The sequence below is a fragment of the Neoarius graeffei genome, chromosome 2 (assembly GCF_027579695.1).
Source record: "Neoarius graeffei isolate fNeoGra1 chromosome 2, fNeoGra1.pri, whole genome shotgun sequence".
Classification (NCBI taxonomy): domain Eukaryota; kingdom Metazoa; phylum Chordata; class Actinopteri; order Siluriformes; family Ariidae; genus Neoarius; species Neoarius graeffei.
In genome coordinates, this window is record NC_083570.1 from 67,411,111 (window position 1) to 67,429,375 (window position 18,265).

At 41.1% G+C, this 18,265-nt stretch overlaps 1 protein-coding gene across 2 annotated transcripts in view; it reads right to left on the reverse strand.

The window, feature by feature from the left end:
• The window catches only part of aass (aminoadipate-semialdehyde synthase), a 107,388-nt gene that overhangs the window by 63,560 nt on the left and 25,563 nt on the right, over positions 1 to 18,265 (reverse strand). For both annotated transcript variants that reach the window (XM_060914770.1, XM_060914769.1), the window contains exons 3-8: positions 2,738 to 2,914; positions 2,416 to 2,500; positions 2,126 to 2,193; positions 1,737 to 1,883; positions 1,561 to 1,639; positions 1,242 to 1,369 (exon numbers count right to left, since the gene is read on the reverse strand). In XM_060914770.1, coding sequence (XP_060770753.1) covers positions 1,242 to 1,369; positions 1,561 to 1,639; positions 1,737 to 1,883; positions 2,126 to 2,193; positions 2,416 to 2,500; positions 2,738 to 2,914 — 684 coding nt within the window. The remainder of the gene's footprint in view (positions 1 to 1,241; positions 1,370 to 1,560; positions 1,640 to 1,736; positions 1,884 to 2,125; positions 2,194 to 2,415; positions 2,501 to 2,737; positions 2,915 to 18,265) is intronic.

Consider the following 18,265-nt stretch of genomic DNA (forward strand, 5'->3'; position numbering starts at 1 on the left):
AGATTTCGTTTTGGGGCACCCAAAACGCCGGTGCCGTGTGGACGCCAGGCCGAAACGATAAACAATTTGATCAGATTCACCTGAATCCGTTGCCGTGTGGACAGGGCCTTAGACCCCTACCTCTGTTCAGTGATGGCCGTTCCAGGTTGACAAAAATGGCTTCTTTAACTCCTCGCTCATACCAACGATCCTCTCTGGCTAAAATGCGTACGTTGCAATCCTGAAATGAGTGTCCTTTGTTGTTAAGATGAAGGTAGACAGCAGAGTCCTGGCCTGAGGAACTGGCTCTCGTGTTGAGCCATGCGCCTGTGAAGCGGTTGTTTTGTTTCCTCAATATACGAGTCCGTGCATTCCTCACTGCACTGAATGGCATACACTACGTTGTCCTGTTTGTGTCTGGCTATTCTGTCCTTAGGGTGGACCAGTTTCTGCTTCAGGATGTTACTGGATCTGAAATGTACCGGAATGTTGTGTTTGTAGAAGATCCTCCTGAGTTTCTCAGATAGACCAGAAATGTAGGGAATGACAATGTTCTTGCATTTGTTCCTGTTATCCTCAATTGTCCGTTCTGTTCCTTTTTCTGCTCTTGAGGAAAGACCAGTTGGGATACCCGCAGTTCTGAAGTGCTTTCTTGATGCGATTCTGCTCCTTCTCTTTTCCCTCTATCGTTGTAGAACATCCCTACAGCATTTCTGAAACTTTTGGGGGGACAGCATTTCTGAAAATTTTGCAAATCTAGTGGAAACTTTTTGTTCGGTTTGGCTTATGCAAACATTTAAACACAACTTCAACTGAAGATTGATAAATGAGGCACATTTTTAAGAGAATTAAAAATTGAGGTCGAAAAAGTGTACTGCCCCTCGTGGTCAAATCAAATCAATGCTTGTGGGAAGCATACTGATACAGAATGAAGAAAGAAAGATGCATCAGACTTAATATTCCTGAGCCTGAAGTTGCCACAAAACAATCAACACGTACAACAAATGAAAAATTAATTCACTAGCAACTGCAGGTATGTGGATGTTATATTGTAGAAAATGCTTTTTAAGTGTGTGTGTGTGTGTGTGTGTGTGTGTGTGTGTGTGTGTGTGTGTGTGTGTGTGAGAGAGAGAGAGAGAGAGAGAGAAGGGGAGCAAAAATTCCCCAAATCATAATACAATTTCTAAGTACTTGTATGCACCAGGAGTTGTGTGAGCTATTAAGATGTAGCAATAAATAAAGAGGATATTCATAGTACTCACACTAGATCTGAAGTGAGAGGTGTAACGTTCAGGATGGTGCTCATACTCCAAAGGATCATAAACCCCATCACTCTTTCGAACTAAATGGTGGTGTCTGCTGATCACTGTACCATACACTTTTGTCAGGTCTGTACAAATAGAAGGAAAAATCAAGTCAAAGTGAAGGAAATGCATTACACACACAAAATCTGCATCCTGTAATCTGGAAGACTGTGCCCTGTATATTGCATGCTCAGGTCAAACATGACACCCACCCACCCACCCCCCACAAAAAAAAAAGTTAATAACGGAACATAAAAGAAGAAATAAAAATGAGTACCTCCTGATTTGGAGACTTCTTTCAGTTCATGTGGCTCCACATATTCACATGGAAGCTCATTGAAAATGTCTTGTGCACCCTACAAAGATAGATTAAAGTTGCTTAATATATGACTAAGAGATATGAAGTTGCTTAATATATGCCTAAGAGATTTGTACTGTATTTTTCATATGTACCTTAGATACATTGCCTGTGCCAGTAAACACAAATGTGAGTGGACCAATGGACTTGGGCATGAGGCCCAGCGAGATCTCATATCCACAGTCCCTGACTGCTTGTATGGCTTGACTGACATTCCTGTAATTGTGTGCCATTCCAATATGCTGTACCATGAATGAGAAAAAAGTGCCACACTGAGTATTTATTTAAATTACAGAATTTAGCCCTTTTAGGACTTAATATGATACCAAAGGTTTTTTTTTTTTACACAAAGAGTTACTGAGTGGCATGAGGAAAAATTACATGTCTAAAAAAATGGCTAAAGTACTAATAAAACTATTGTCCTCTGATCATTCTGTAGTTGAACACTACCAGACTAGGTAAAGCATCGAACAGAGAGCCATACCATAAAGGGAGTGTGGTGTCCAAGGACCAAGAGTCGGAGACCCAGACCATGCAAAATGTTAATCATTCCTGCATGAATAGAGAAAGTTGGCATTCAAGCAGGTACCATAGCTTTTCCAAAACCCATATTCAGCAACTGACCTTTTCTTCAGTATTCATTACTGCAGAATCTGAGCCACACAACCGTTTCAAACATGCTGAACGCTCAGATTCAATAATTTCATACGGAATTTCTTAACATTTTCTAAAATAAAGAAATACCTCACATCACAAGAAAACGCATCACTTTACCTGCAACACCAGCCCACTTTCCAAATGCAACAACTCTGAACCCATTTTCATCAACCATTTTCTCATAATCGATCAGCCGCACTTCCTGAATAGAGTAAAAAGTTGACTTATGAATATAAGCTTCTGAAACACCAGCTTGCTTCAAAATATTCATGCATCTTTATCACAGAGTGACACTGTATTTTCTGCAGGTTCCTGGGTTCAGCAATTATATCTCTTGCATATAAAAGGTCTGCACAAATCTCATGCAAAAAACAAAACAAAACAGATTTTACATGAAAAAAAAATGGATAGACATCAGGAGATCATTTAATAGATTTACCTTTTTGAGAAGATCATCTAGAAGACCCATATTAGCCTCCTGGGCTTTGATGGTGTGGGAGAAGAAAGCATAGGTTTTTTTTGGAATGACCCTTTCTTCTGGTGGCCTTTTCACACCGATGATGAGAGAAGCCTCAGAGATGTCCTCCTGTATAATGGCTCCTGCTTTCTCATAGAACTTTATATATAAAAAAAAAAAAAAAACACACATCACACATCAGCGTACCGCATGTGTGCCATGTTCTCGTATCAAGACCTGAGGAAGCCACTTAACATGACTGAATAAGCATCACAACTGCTATTATAACTGGCAGAATGACACCAAATAAGGCATTTTATTTACTGTATAGAAGTAGCAACAACCTTTGTCACATATACAGTGTTGCTTTAAAGTTTGTGAAGCCTTTAGAATTTTCTATATTTCTGCATAAATATGACCTAAAACAGATTTTCACACAAGTCCTAAAAGTAGATAAAGAGAACCCAGTTAAACAAATGAGACAAAAATATTATACTTGGTCATTTATTTATTGAGGAAAATTATCCAATATTACATATCTGTGAGTGGCAAAAGTATGTGAACTTGTAGGATTAGCAGTTAATTTGAAGGTGAAATTATAGTCAGGTGTTTTCAAATCAATGGGATGACAATCAGGTGTGAGTGGGCACCTTGTTTTATTAAAGAACAGGGATCTATCAAAGTCTGATCTTCACAACACATGTTTGTGGAAGTGCATCATGGCACAAACAAAGGAGATTTCTGAGGACCTCAGAAAAAGCGTTGTTGATGCTCATCAGGCTGGAAAAGGTTACAAAACCATCTCTAAAGAGTTTGGACTCCACCAATCCACAGTCAGACAGATTGTGTACAAATGGAGGAAATTCAAGACCATTGTTACCCTCCCCAGGAGTGGTTGACCAACAAAGATCACTCCAAGAGCAAGGCGTGTAATAGTCAGCGAGGTCACAAAGGACCCCAGAGTAACTTCTAAGCAACTGAAGGCCTCTCTCACATTGGCTAATGTTAATGAGTCCACCATCAGGAGAACACTGAACAACAATGGTGTGCATGGCAGGGTTGCAAGGAGAAGGCCACTGCTCTCCAAAAAGAACATTGCTGCTGATCTGCAGTTTGCTAAAGATCATGTGGACAAGCCAGAAGGCTATTGGAAAAATGTCCTGTGGATGGATGAGACCAAAATAGAACTTTTTGGTTTAAATGAGAAGCGTTATTTTTAGAGAAAGAAAAATACTGCATTCCACCATAAGAACCTTAGGCCACACCAATTTAGTTAGTTGGTTCTCTGATTTTTTCAGGAAAAATATGAAGCGAGCGGGCGAAAAAAAAAAAATGCTCTGATGGTAAAATTAGCGGTGGAAATACTGTAGACCAAACAATACAGGCAAACCAGTAAACAGAATTTCAACATACCTGTCAAAGATTTTACGCTTCTGTTTGCTGAATATCCTAACAAATCACAAACACAGGCTTTGCAGGACTCCCCTCCATAGGCATGTTTCTTCCACAAGTCTTTATCGAAAGTGAAAGTGGCGATTTGATTGGTTTTCAATGTCACGTGACCTCATGTCATGTGACCTTTTCTGTTGGCGGGAGTTTGATTTCAATTTTTTTTTTTTCAAGCGGTGATTCCGAGAACCAACCAATTGAATTGGTGTGGCCTTATCCCATCTGTGAAACATGGTGGTGGTATCATGGTTTGGGCCCGTTTTGCTGCATCTGGGCCAGGATGGCTTGCCATCGTTGATGGAACAATGACCTCTGAATTATACCAGCGAATTCTAAAGGAAAATGTCAGGACATCTGTCCATGAACTGAATCTCAAGTGAAGGTGGGTCATGCAGCAAGACAACAACCCTAAGCACACAAGTCGTTCTACCAAAGAATGGTTAATGTTTTGAAATGGCCAAGTCAAAGTCCTGACCTTAAAGTGCATATCGCAAGTAAATTCAGGAGCAAGATGAATGTAAATCTCCTATTTTATATTAAACTTTGGTCAAATATCTGTCACATTTTGCGCAATTTTTTTTACCTTGCGCAATACCAAAAAAATTCAGTTGAAATCAAGCCATGAGGTGAAATGGTCCACCTCTGAAAAAAACTTTGCATTTGGATTTCCTGGGAAACATTGATTTTCGTGACATCATCTGCGGGACGCCTCCCTCTGAATCGTACGTCAGCGTTGGTTTGTTTATGAGAAAACGACCTGGTGGTTTTCTGCAAATTTCTTCAACGTTATCACGCAATTATTAAAATAGTTAACAGATGTATCGTAGGAGGATGTAGCAACACCAATCTTGATGGGATTAGTGTTCATCGTTTTCCAAAAAGACTGGACAATGAGAGAGAAATGGGAGCGCTTGATCTACACAGGCTGTGCACTGAAACTGTGCAAAGCTCGCGCAGCCTGCTGGCGCTTCCACAGGTAACGTCACGAATCTGGCTCCAGACTCCCTTGGGATTTTTCCAGACACATTTTATTTTATTTTTTTCTGCTGCAGACAGATGGCCTTGTGCAAAATTACCCTTCTGGATGAGTGTGTAAAAGGGACATACTTTCATATTTAAAAAAAAAAAAACGAAATTGGTCCAGAAGATGCACTTTAAAGGAGATGCACAGAACCATAGCCTCACTTTTTGTTTATAAATGCCTTGAGACCTCAAGAATGGCACAGGAATAGTTTTAAGCGTAAACAATAAATCTAATATAGTAATTTTTACGATTAAAGTGATTCATATAGGTAGCGGTCTGAGTGAATGACCTTGACATCTGTGACGTCACAGCAGGAAGCCCATCAATCTCATCGCCATTTCCGCTATACTAAAACACAGAGCTGACTGCAACGTCGAGCCTCCATTTTGAGCTAATTTATCACCATGCCACGTAGATGTGTTGCTGGCCGGTGAAGCAACACGACAGAAGGTGCATTTATGTTGCATTCATGGCCCAAGAATGTTCAAACTGCAAAGATTTGGATGCATTTTGCGAGAAATTCACAGATTGGGCGCCTATGAAGTGGTCTCTCCTCTACTCTGCACATTTTACTGAGGACTTGTACGAAATCTCTGATCTGTTGAGGAGCATTGGCTATAAGCCCGTATTGAAAGGAGGGTGCAGTACCAACAATAAAAGGAAAAGAAAACTACAAGAAAAGGAAAGCAAGTTCAGTTGCACCAATTCTCCCAGAGCGGGAGCCGAGCAGTAATGGCGGAGTACTCTGTATGGAGGAGGAGTAGACCAGTCAGATTTCTCTGCTGGATATGCTTCCCCCTCCCGCTGGATATGCTTGCCTCAGCAACAATATCTCACCCTTACGTGGAAGAAGCAAATGAACGAAGAACTGAAAGTCAGATTGTTTCAAAACAATCGGCCACAAGATCGGCCTTCAAGAAGCGAGAACACAGATGGGCAAGATGCAACTCTCATTTGGTTACATAACAAAAACACTCGTTGTTTACCTGCATTTAGATTAATACATGTAACTTGTATTGTGTATTTAAGTTACCGGTATAAGATTATTTAATTTGCTTCAGAATGTGATGGTCTCAGTTCATCCGATTATTTAATTAGCCTTTTATGTTTCATCAGTGAAAATGCATGCATGTATGTTGCACAAAGTTATAACACCTATCCTGTTTTAACGAAAGTCACATGAGACGGTCAGTCCAAGTCCATCCAGTTCTCCGGCTTTATTTCGTAAGGTGGGGGCCTCCTTGGCCAACATGTTACTTTCGGATTCGATACAGTTCTACGTGTATAGCAGTAGCATGTACACACTCCAATTTCAGGACTATGTACTACTATCTGAGGAATCTGAAGAATCTCAGATAAATCAGAATGACGAGGCCATTGCAACCACTCTCACCTGCCAAGTCTGGCTTTGGTCTATAGCAATGGTTCCCGCTGTAACGTCACCCACCCAGGGCTGGCTGGCTCAGCAGGGCAGCTCAAATGCCAACTTTGCGGTCGATTTTAACTCTCAAAAATATATACATTTTTTATTCTCAATTATTCAGCATACAAGAGTCAAGGATGGATATACTATCCACTCAGAAATGTATTTAAAAAGGTTCTGCGTACCTCCTTTAATCCAATCGAAATGTTGTGGAAGGACCTGAAGCGGGCAGTTCATGTGAGGAAACCAACCAACATCCCAGAGTTGAAGCTCTTCTGTACGGAGGAATGGGCTAAAATTCCTCCAAGCTGGTGTGCAGGACTGATCAACAGTTACCGCAAACGTTTAGTTGCAGTTATTGTTGCACAAGGGGGTCACACCAGATACTGGAAGCAGAGGTTCACATACTTTTGCCGCTCACATATATGTAGTATTGGATTATTTTCCTCAATAAATAAATGACCAAGTGTAAGGTTTTATTCCTTTGTAAGGATAAATAATTGTAAGTATTTATTCTTGACCAAGAAGGCAGTAATTTATTTTGTGACAAAATTGTAAGGATTTATTCTTAATATTGTTCTGTTCTGTTCTATTTTACTATTTCAGCTAGAAGGCATTGAATTCTGTGTAACTTGACCTAGTTACTGTGTGACCTTCTGTCTAAGCTAGACACATTGCTCGAGATGTAATATTGATTTCTTTTGGAACATTCTGTCAGAACTGTGCTGTCTCTGACCTAAGGTTGTGCGTAAATGTTGATATCTGTTAGAACATCTGCTAATATGCCAAGGTTTCACTCACACACATACATATTGATGGAATTAAGATGTGATTTGCTGACCTAGCCACAAGATGTACACAGACACACCCACACACACCCACAGCTGCATATCCACACAGACACACACACAGACAGATATCAAACAGTGATGTCATTTCATCCACAGATAAGACGCATATAAAATCCCTGTATTCTCTCGTTGTATTGGGGGACTTGTGAATAAAGATTGCGAACTCATGGGGTTCCTGTCTTTCTTTCGCAACTCACCCCCAGAGCTCTGGGTGACACGGGGGGACTGATCTCGAGATGGTGAGGGCAAGAGGTGAAGAAAACCTTTCACCAAGTATAATGTGTGTCTCATTATCTACTTTTAGGACTTGTGTGAAAATCTGATGTTTTAGGTTATTTATTTATGCAGAAAAATAGAAAATTCTAAAGGGTTCACAAACTTTCAAGCACCACTGTACACTTCCCTTCATGATGACTGCCAACCCCTTGTAAAGATTAGGAAAAATGGTTAGGGGGAAAAAAATCCATCTTTTCATGAAGCAGCTTTTGAAATTCCCTTAGGTCATCCATCAACATGGGAAAGATAAGAGAACACAACAAAACGGTATAAACCATGCATACCGTCTGTCATCACAGGGAGAGATCTTGCGTTTCCCAATAAGATAAATGAGCTAACGGCACTAACCAGGCTGCAGAGGGAGTACCGGGAGTGTAGCCTTATGTGCCTCACAGAGACTTGGCTGAATGAACTCTCACCTGACTCACACGTCACTCTGGACAGATTTCAACTCGTGAGAGCGGACAGGAAAGCCAAGGACAGCGGTAAGAGAAAAGGAGGGGGTATAGCGATGTTTGTGAATGACAGATGGTGTAACCCAGGGCACATCAGGGTAAAGGAGCAGTATTGCAGTAAAAACATTGAACTGCTAGCGGTTAGCATTCGGCCATATTACCTCCCAAGGGAATTCTCGCACGTTATCGCGATAACTGTGTACATCCCCCCCAGCAGCCGATGCTGCTGCAACCTGTGAGCTCTTACACACCACAGTGTCAAAGCTTCAGACATCGCACCCCCAATCCCTGCTACTAATCTCCGGTGACTTCAATCATGCTTCCCTGTCCTCCACTCTCCCAACCTTCACTCAGCATGTGAAATGCCACACCTGAGACAAGAGAACTTTGGATTTAATGTATGTGAACACCAAGGACGCATATAGTTCATCACCCCTCCCCCCGCTGGGCCGTTCTGACCACAATCTGGTTCACTTGTCCCCTACATACATACATACCTATGATGAATAAACAACCACCCACCAAGAGGTATGTAAGGAGCTGGTCTGAGGAGACCAGTATGGCACTGAGGGACTGCTTTGACACCACGGACTGGGATGTGTTGTGTGAACCTCACAGGGATGACATTGATAGCCTGACAACCTGCATCACGGATTACATTAATTTCTGTGTTGAAAACACTGTGCCAGTCAGGAAGGTACGGTGTTTTCCCAACAATAAACCCTGGGTGACCTCTGAACTAAAAGCCCTATTAAACGAGAAGAGGGTTTTTAAATCTGGCAACAAGGAGGAGATGAGGAGAGTGCAGAGGGAGGTGAAGAGGCGGATAAGGAGAGGTAAGGACCTACAGGAGGAAGCTGGAGGAGCACCTCAAGGGGAGCAACACCGGAGAGGTATGGAGAGGCCTGAAAACCATCTCTGGCCACACAAAGGACAGTGGGAGGGGCCCTGTATCTGGGGGCCAAGACTGGGCAAATGAGTTGAATCTCTTTTTCAACAGATTTGACTGTGCCACCCCACCCTCCCCCACTCACCATAGTCCTGACTGGTCTGTGATATCACTCCACCACCACCCCTCTCCCCTCATAATACCTCTGACACCAACAGCTCCCTCCTCACACCACATCACCCCCCTCCGATCCCTTCCAGACCAATCCACACACTCCACCTCCGACCTCACTCTACAGGACTCACACCTCGGCTACACCCCTTGCCTCTCCATAACAGCTGATCAGGTGTTGAAGGAGCTGAGGAGGATCAAGACAAGGAAAGCTGCTGGCCCTGATGGTATCAACTCCAGACTGCTTAAGGACTGTGCAGATCAGCTCTGTGGGATTCTTCTGTACATTTTCAACCTGAGCCTCAGTCTGGAGAAAGTTCCACTTCTGTGGAAATCATCATCATGTGTGGTTCCAGTTCCCAAGACTGCGCACCCCAGGGAGCTCAACCACTTTCGGCCAGTAGCTTTAACGTCTCACCTAATGAAGATCATGGAGAGGATTGTTCTCTCCCACCTCTGACACCTGGTGAACAGCGAGATGGACCCCCTGCAGTTTGCATATCGACCGGGCATTGGTGTGGATGACGCTGTCATTTACCTGCTACACCGGTCACTTTTGCACCTGGAGGGCACTGGGAGCACTGTGAGAATCATGTTCTTTGACTTCTCCAGTGCTTTCAACACAATCCAGCCATCACTGCTTAGGGGGAAGCTGGAGGGAGCTGGTGTCAACTGCCACCTGGCTGCATGGATCATCGACTACCTCATTAACAGACCACAGTATGTGAGGCTCCGCGACTGTGTGTCTGATGTGGTAGTCTGCAGCACGGGGGCTCCACAGGGTACAGTGCTCTCTCCTTTCCTCTTTACACATCTGACTTCAGCTACAACACAGACAGCTGCCACCTCCAGAAGTTCTCAGATGATACAGCCATCGTTGGACATGTGTCAGAGGGGGACGATCTGGAGTACAGAGAGGTCATCACCAACTTTGTCGCCTGGTGCGAACTGAACCACCTGCGCATCAACGCCAGCAAGACAAAGGAGGTGGTGATTGATTTCAGAAGGACGGTTCCTCATATTGCACCAGTGAGCATCCAGGGTTTGGACATTGAGATCGTGGAGGAGTACAAATACCTGGGTGTTCACCTCAACAACAAACTGGACTGGACTGGACTAACAACACAGATGTCCTGTACAAGAAGGGCCAAAGCCGTCTCCACCTGTTGAGAAGACGGAGGTCTTTTGGTGTGTGCAGGACACTGCTTAGGACTTTTTATGACTCTGTGGTAGCATCAGCGATTTTCTACGCTGTGGTCTGCTGGGGCTGTGGAAGTTCAGAGAGGGACAGGAAGAAACTTAATAAACTGGTCAGAAGGGCTGGCTCAGTCTTGGACTGTCCTCTGGACTCCATTGAGGTGGTGGGTGAGAGGAGGATGTTAGCCAAGCTGACCTCAATCATGGATAACCCCTCTCACCCCCTACATGAGGCTGTGGGGGCTTTAAGCAGCTCTTTTAGTAGTAGACTGCTACACCCACTGTGTAAGAAGGAGAGGTACCGCAGGTCATTTCATACCTACTCCTGTCAGACTGTATAACACCCACAACTTGTAACATAGCACCAATAACCTGTTTGTCGTTATATTTACACTACTTCACCACTACTACCTCTGCCATCGCTCATCAATGCAATTATGTGCAATTAATATAGGCCCTAAACTATTTTATGCATACTTTATATATATATATATATATATATATATATATATATATATATATATATATATATATATATGTGTGTGTGTGTGTGTGTGTGTGTGTGTGTGTGTGTGTGTGTGTGTGTGTGTGAGAGAGAGTGATTCCACACTTATGGGTACTGAAATGGGGACATTAACTTATTTTTAAAAATTCACCTAAAACCATTTCTTTTTTTTACCATCAGGTCACAAAACATGTAATCTTTAATGAATGATATGTTAAAAGATAACTTTAATTTTCTGAGATGTAATAAAAACATATTTATATGCCAAAGTCAGAACGTAACAGAAGTGTTGTGGACATATATATTCTCAATTTTAACAATGTAGAATTACTTTTTGAAACATAGGAAGGTGATGTTTTAGCAAATATAATTAATAAACATGTGTAGTAGAATAAACATACACATTCTTTCAATAAGATTAACATGGTATATAGCTAGATTGTAATTAATTTGTAACAGACGCGAGATGGACAATCGTAACAGAAGTAATGTAACAGACATCATTTTGGAACTCATAGGCTTGACTTTGGCATATAAATATGTTTTTATTACATCTCAGAAAATTAAAGTTATCTTTTAACATATCATTCATTAAAGATTACATGTTTTGTGACCTGATGGTAAAAAAAGAAATAGTTTTAGGTGAATAAGTTCATGTCCCCATTTCAGTACCCATAAGCATGGAATATATATATTAAAAAAAAAAAAAAACAACACACAGTCTACCTGTAATGTGCAATTTTTCTGAGCCTCTCAATAAGGCAATTTTTCTATACTTTTTCATGGTAGACAATGCAAATGGCCCTCTGTATTTGATCCTTCGTTTGTCTAATTTTTATTTCAGTTTTGTTATCTGTTTGACATTTTCTTGCTACCGTAACACGTGAATTTCCCCGATGTGGGATGAATAAAGTGAATCGAATCTAATCTAAAAACAAATGAGGGAGAAGCATGTTGCCCTAAGTCAGGGAAAGGTTATAAAAAATAGCTATTCACCTGAAAAATGTCCATTTCTACTGTAAGGGGAATAATAAATAAGTGCTCTGAGAGCACAATATCCCCCGCTGGCAACTATGCCATAACTCTGGTAAAATGCGACTGAATTGAACGAAATTGCAATATGCATATTACTGACATATAACAAAGAATCCTGTTAAGTTTCATGAAATTGCTCCAAAAATCGTGAGAAGAATTAATTTCAGAAGTTGAGTGCCCTTTCTGGGACGGTTGGACATTGCCACGACATAATCCCCCTTCGGGCCTTGCAGCCAGCAGGGGATAATAAAAATTGAGGGAAGTTGATGAAATTGCCAAAGTACAAGTTTGTTAATAATCAAGGGCATAACTCTGGTAAAAATTTGCCCAAATTAAACAAATTTCAATATGCATATAACTGTCACATAACAAAGCCTTTTGCCAAGTTTGGTGAAATTCCTCCACAGACTGAGAGGAGTTGATTTCAGAAGAACCTACACCCTCATGAAATTGTCAAAGTACAAAGTTATTTAATCAAGAGAGTCATAACTGGTAAAATTTTCACAAACAAAATTAAATCGCAATATGCATATTACCATCATATAACAAGGCCTTTTGCTAAGCTTTGAGAAATTCCTCCAAAAATTGAGAGAGTTGATTTCAGAAGGCAAGTACACCTTCATGAAAATTGTGAAAGTACAAGGTTGTTAATCAAGGGCTATAACTCTGGTAAAATGTGACCGAATTGAACAAAATAACAATATGCACACTACCGACATGCAACCATGCCTTTTGCCAAGTTTCATGAAATTTCTCCACAAATTGTGAAGAGTTGATTTCAGAAGGAAAACACACCCTCGTGAAATTGTCAAAGTATAATTTTGTTAATCAAGGGCTGTAACTCTGGTAAAATGTGACCCAATTTAATGAAATTACAATATGCGTATTACCGATATATCAAGAATCCCAGCCAAGATTTGTGAAATTCCTCCAAAAATTGAGAGAGGAGTTGATTTCAGAAGGTGAGTACCCTTCCCAGGATGGATGAATGGAAATCTCCATGACGTAATCCCCCTTCGGGGTCTTTCGGCCAGTGGAGGATAAAAAGTGGACACCAACTGGACCTGTAACAAACTTGCCTGGAAGAGGACCCAAATTTAATTTGGCTCCATGTACAGTTTTTTTTTTTGAAACAAGAATTAAAGCCGCTAGTGGCCTTGACGGGCCCTCACACGTGTGGTTCCGCAAGCCAGGATATTCCGGCACCCAACAAAACAGTCACGTCATATATTCATCAAATGTTCAAAGGTGATGTGTATGTTGCGAATGCCATGACTGCTTGACGGAGGAGAGATAGACAGACAAAGACAGCAAGTGTGTGTGAAAATGTACATTTGTATATGTACAAAACTATACGTGTCTCCACCTTATCTCCATCTCACACTGTAATCTTAAGTCATCTTAGCTTTCCTGTGTCTGCAGTGTGTGTGTGTGTGTGTGTGTGTGCATACAGAGTTTTCATATGTCTGCAACAAAATGCACAATGATGGCAGTAATATCATAAATCATAATATCATAAATAAAGTTGGAAAAAAAAAAGGAATGTTAACCCATTCTTGTCTAATGTAGGATTCTAGTTGCTCAACTGTCTTAGGTCTTTTTTGTCGTATCTTCCGTTTTATGATGCGCCAAATGTTTTCTATGGGTGAAAGATCTGGACTGCAGGCTGGCCAGTTCAGTACCCGGACCCTTCTTCTACACAGCCATGATGCTGTAATTGATGCAGTATGTGGTTTGGCATTGTCATGTTGGAAAATGCAAGGTCTTCCCTGAAAGAGACGTCATCTGGATGGGAGCATATGTTGCTCTAGAACCTGGATATACCTTTCAGCATTGATGGTGTCTTTCCAGATGTGTAAGCTGCCCATGCCACACGCACTAATGCAACCCCATACCATCAGAGATGCAGGCTTCTGAACTGAGCGCCGATAACAACTTGGGTCGTCCTTCTCCTCTTTAGTCCGAATGACACGGCGTCCCTGATTTCCATAAAGAACTTCACATTTTGATTCGTCTGACCACAGAACAGTTTTCCACTTTGCCACAGTCCATTTTAAATGAGCCTTGGCCCAGAGAAGACGTCTGCGCTTCTGGATCATGTTTAGATACGGCTTCTTCTTTGAACTATAGAGTTTTAGCTGGCAACAGCGGATGGCACGGTGAATTGTGTTCACAGATAATGTTCCCTGGAAATATTCCTGAGCCCATTTTGTGATTTCCAATACAGAAGCATGCCTGTATGTGATGCAGTGCCGTCTAAGGGCCCGAAGATCACGGACATCCAGTATGGTTTTCTGGCCTTGACCCTTACGCACAGAGATTCTTCCAGATTCTCTGAACCTTTTGATATTATGCACTGTAGATGATATGTGGTGAGCCTATTCCCATCTTTACTTCTGAGAGCCACTGCCACTCCAAGATGCTCTTTTTATACCCAGTCATGTTAATGACCTATTGCCAATTGACCTAATGAGTTGCAACTTGGTCCTCCAGCTGTTCCTTTTTTGTACCTTTAACTTTTCCAGCCTCTTATTGCCCCGTCCCAACTTTTTTGAGATGTGTTGCTGTCATGAAATTTCAGATGAGCCAATATTTGGCATGAAATTTCAAAATGTCTCACTTTTGACATTTGATATGTTGTCTATGTTCTATTGTGAATACAATATCAGTTTGAGATTTGTAAATTATTGCATTCCGTTTTTATTTACAATTTGCACTTTGTCCCAACTTTTTTGGAATCGGGGTTGTAGAGAAAAACTTCAAGATAAATTAAAATAAATTAAGTATTTACATATACAAATATAAAAATGAATAGGATATGGGGAAGAGAGGAGGAGGGGAGAGAGACATGGTCGAATGGGGGTACTTATTTAAAATTTTGTAAGAGTTTGGATTTGGTATTACTTTTATAAAATGGATTCATGTATTATATAAGCACCCAGAAGCAGCTGTGCAGACTAATGGGCTTCTCTGATTATTTCATGTTGGGGAGAGGAACAAAGCAGGGCTCGCCTCTTTCTCCTTTGCTTTTTTGTTTAGCCATAGAGCCTCTCGCGGCACCCATACGTGGTGTGACTGACAGTGTTTCCCACAGACCAGGTAGCAATTTATGGTGCTCCACTGTGCCGATGAGGGAATTGTGCGCGGTGGTGTCGTGGCGGTTGGTGGAGTCGGTCACTGGGGTACTGGGGTGTATGCAAAGTGTTTACAGCAAGCGGTGTTCAAACACAGTATTTTTCTTCAGAGTCACCTGCTGGGACTATTTTAAAGCTACAAGAAGCATTTGAGATTATTCAGTTCAATCTAAATTCTTTTAAGTTCTTTAAGAGAAGACAGCTAAAACAATTTTTACCAGAACCCTGCCTGGTTTCATTCCTCGACCCAACTTTCCATTACAGGGCAGGCCATTAGTTTGCTGGGCTTGATGTTGGTGGAAAACCTGTCTTTTAAATTTATGAAAATTACTCACCAAAATTGAAGTTAAAGTTTAGTTTTTACCAGAGATGCACCGATTGCAATTTTTTAGACCGATTCTGATTTCCAATTTTCCATGGAGTGTGACCTGCCGATACCGATTTTGGCCGATTCCAATTTCATTTTTTCAAACCACTTCACAGCACACACAAAGACTATTTTCTTTTTATCTTTTCTTTAATAGAACATTCTGCCAGATTTTCAGTAATACATTTTCAACACCTCAAAGGTTGAAAACAAACAAAAAGACATTGTTCTTTGTAAAATCTTTCTTCATGTTTGGTATTAACATATTAATTCCTGAAATAGGAAATTCACACAAACATTTTTTCTTTTCCCATCCAATATCTGGCACAAAAACAACTTCCCCCTCATATATTATTTGCCTACTGCTATGGAACACACTTTCATAAGCCTGTTTAGATCTGAAAACTTATGCCTTATGGAACAACCCATTTCTTCATTCAGTATCAAAATACAAAAATAATTTCCAGTCATACTTGTACCATAGCCATTCTATCATCTTTGTCAAATGTGTATTTGTAGAGTAATTTCCAATGGAATCAAGTGCAACCAAGGTCGTAAAACAAACAAAAAGACATGTTTTTCTTTCTCTTTGTACAAATCTAACTAGATGTTTGGTAATAGGCTAACGTATTAATTCCTGTAATGGAAAATTCACACAACCACAAACATTTTCTTCTTTTCACATCCAATATCTGGCACAAAAAAAAAAAAAAATTCACTATATTTGCATATCCAAACGAGCCGGAGCTCGTTAGGCACGCGGGACTGACACTGTTCTGCGCAAGCGCAACACAATCGCACTAGAAAGCATGTTCAAGCTGCCAGTGTAGCTGCAGCCTTTTTAGTTGCAAATTACGAGTATTTTCACTTTCATCTCTGTGTGATACACAAGTTTTGATTGGCAGAAAATCGCCATATTTTAATTTTGACCGGCCGGTCATGGCCGATCACGTGAAAATTGGCCGATTCCGATCGGCAGCCGGTCAATCGGTGCATCTCTGGTTTTTACCTTAGTTTTTTGCCTTTTTGGTGGCAATCTTTCAATCATTCTTTAGTTGACATTCAAGGAATAAATTGCAAAAAACAAGCTGGAGGTTTTTATTTTAAATATTGAACTCAACCCTTACCTCAACCAATACTAAAATGAAATAAACAGTATAATGTAACAAAATAATAATAATAAAACATCATAATTAGATGCAAGAAACCACTTAAGGTAACACCAAGGCAACTAACAATAATGAAAAAGCATTACCCTAATTGGTGCAAAGCCTGCATGCCCTATCAGAACATTTAATTCTGCGTGGCTTCCTGGAAAAAAAAAAAAACCTCAAGTGCCCTATCGTAAGGGAAGTCATTGTTGAAGCGGGATAAACGGGATAATGCAATAAGGCCGGTTCCTCGCGTCAAGCTGCTACCGTATGCATCAAAATTGGTTTGTAGCCTGACACAGGGATGTCCGTTTCCTGTAAGCCAAGAAGGCTATGATAAAGCTCATCATGAGCACGACGTAGGCTACCTTTTAAAATAAGGGGTCGGAAGGCGAATCGGGAAGGCTGCGTTATTTTTAATTAGCCTAACAGGCCGACTTGCACGCCTCTCCGTCTCTCTCTCTGTGTGCGTGTGCGCGTGAACGAGAAGAAGGAGCACTATGAATGAACGGAACGATACGCAACGGAATTTTTTTTTTTTTCAAAATCGCGAGTCTGATTGTGTGGCGATAGGAATCCATTGTGTGGCGCTGCGCCACACAATGGTCTATGTATGGGAAACCCTGGACTGATTTCCCGGGTGTTACTGCAGGTGGGATGGTACATAAATTGATGCTTTATGCTGATATTTTATTACTGGTGTCTGACCCCAGCAGATCTGTACCATGTCTTCTTGGAATCAAACTCATTCTCAAAATTGTCCGGTTACAGGGTGAACTGGTCCAAGTCTGAGGCACTCCCCTTAACAGCTTGTTACCCCTGCACTGCATTCCATCCAGGTGCTTTTCAGTGGCCTGAGCAAGGTATCATGTATCTGGGTATCCGGTTTCCTAGACAGCTGAAAGATTTGATCAAAGTCAATTTTGACCCATTATTACAAAAAATAAAAAAATTCCTGCGATGTGGCAAGATGGTCAACTCTTAATTTGTCTATGGCAGGTAAAGTTAACGTTTTGAAAATGAACTGCATCCCCAAACTTAATTATCTTATCCACTCCCTCCCTTTAGAAATTCCCCATTATTTTAAAAGGTTTGACAGAATATCCAAGATATTTATTTGGAATAATAAACGCCCCCAGATGCACCACAGCAAGTTACAAAGACCAGCTGATAGAGGCGGCTTGGGGCTTCCAAAGATGTTGTTTTACTACTATGCTTTTAATTTAAGACACCTAGCCCATTGGTCTCTCCCTCCCGAAAGGTGGTACTGTATGAAACTGTATGGTAACCCCGTGGTACTGTATGGAACAAGCTGTAGTGGCCCCTCTGTCACCCATGCAAATCTTGTCTATTAAATTAAGTAAAGAAGCAAAAATGCATCCAATAATCTCTCATCTTAAATTAATTTGGACTAAGGTTGCTCGAATATTCAAATCTGATCCCTTTCTAAATATCTCTTCAAGTATCTGGTTAAATCCAAAATTATGAATTGGTAAATTCCCCATTTATTGGAAGGTATGGCTGGAGAACAGTATGGTCATATTAGGGGATCTGTATTGTGATGGTTCCCTAAAATCATTTGA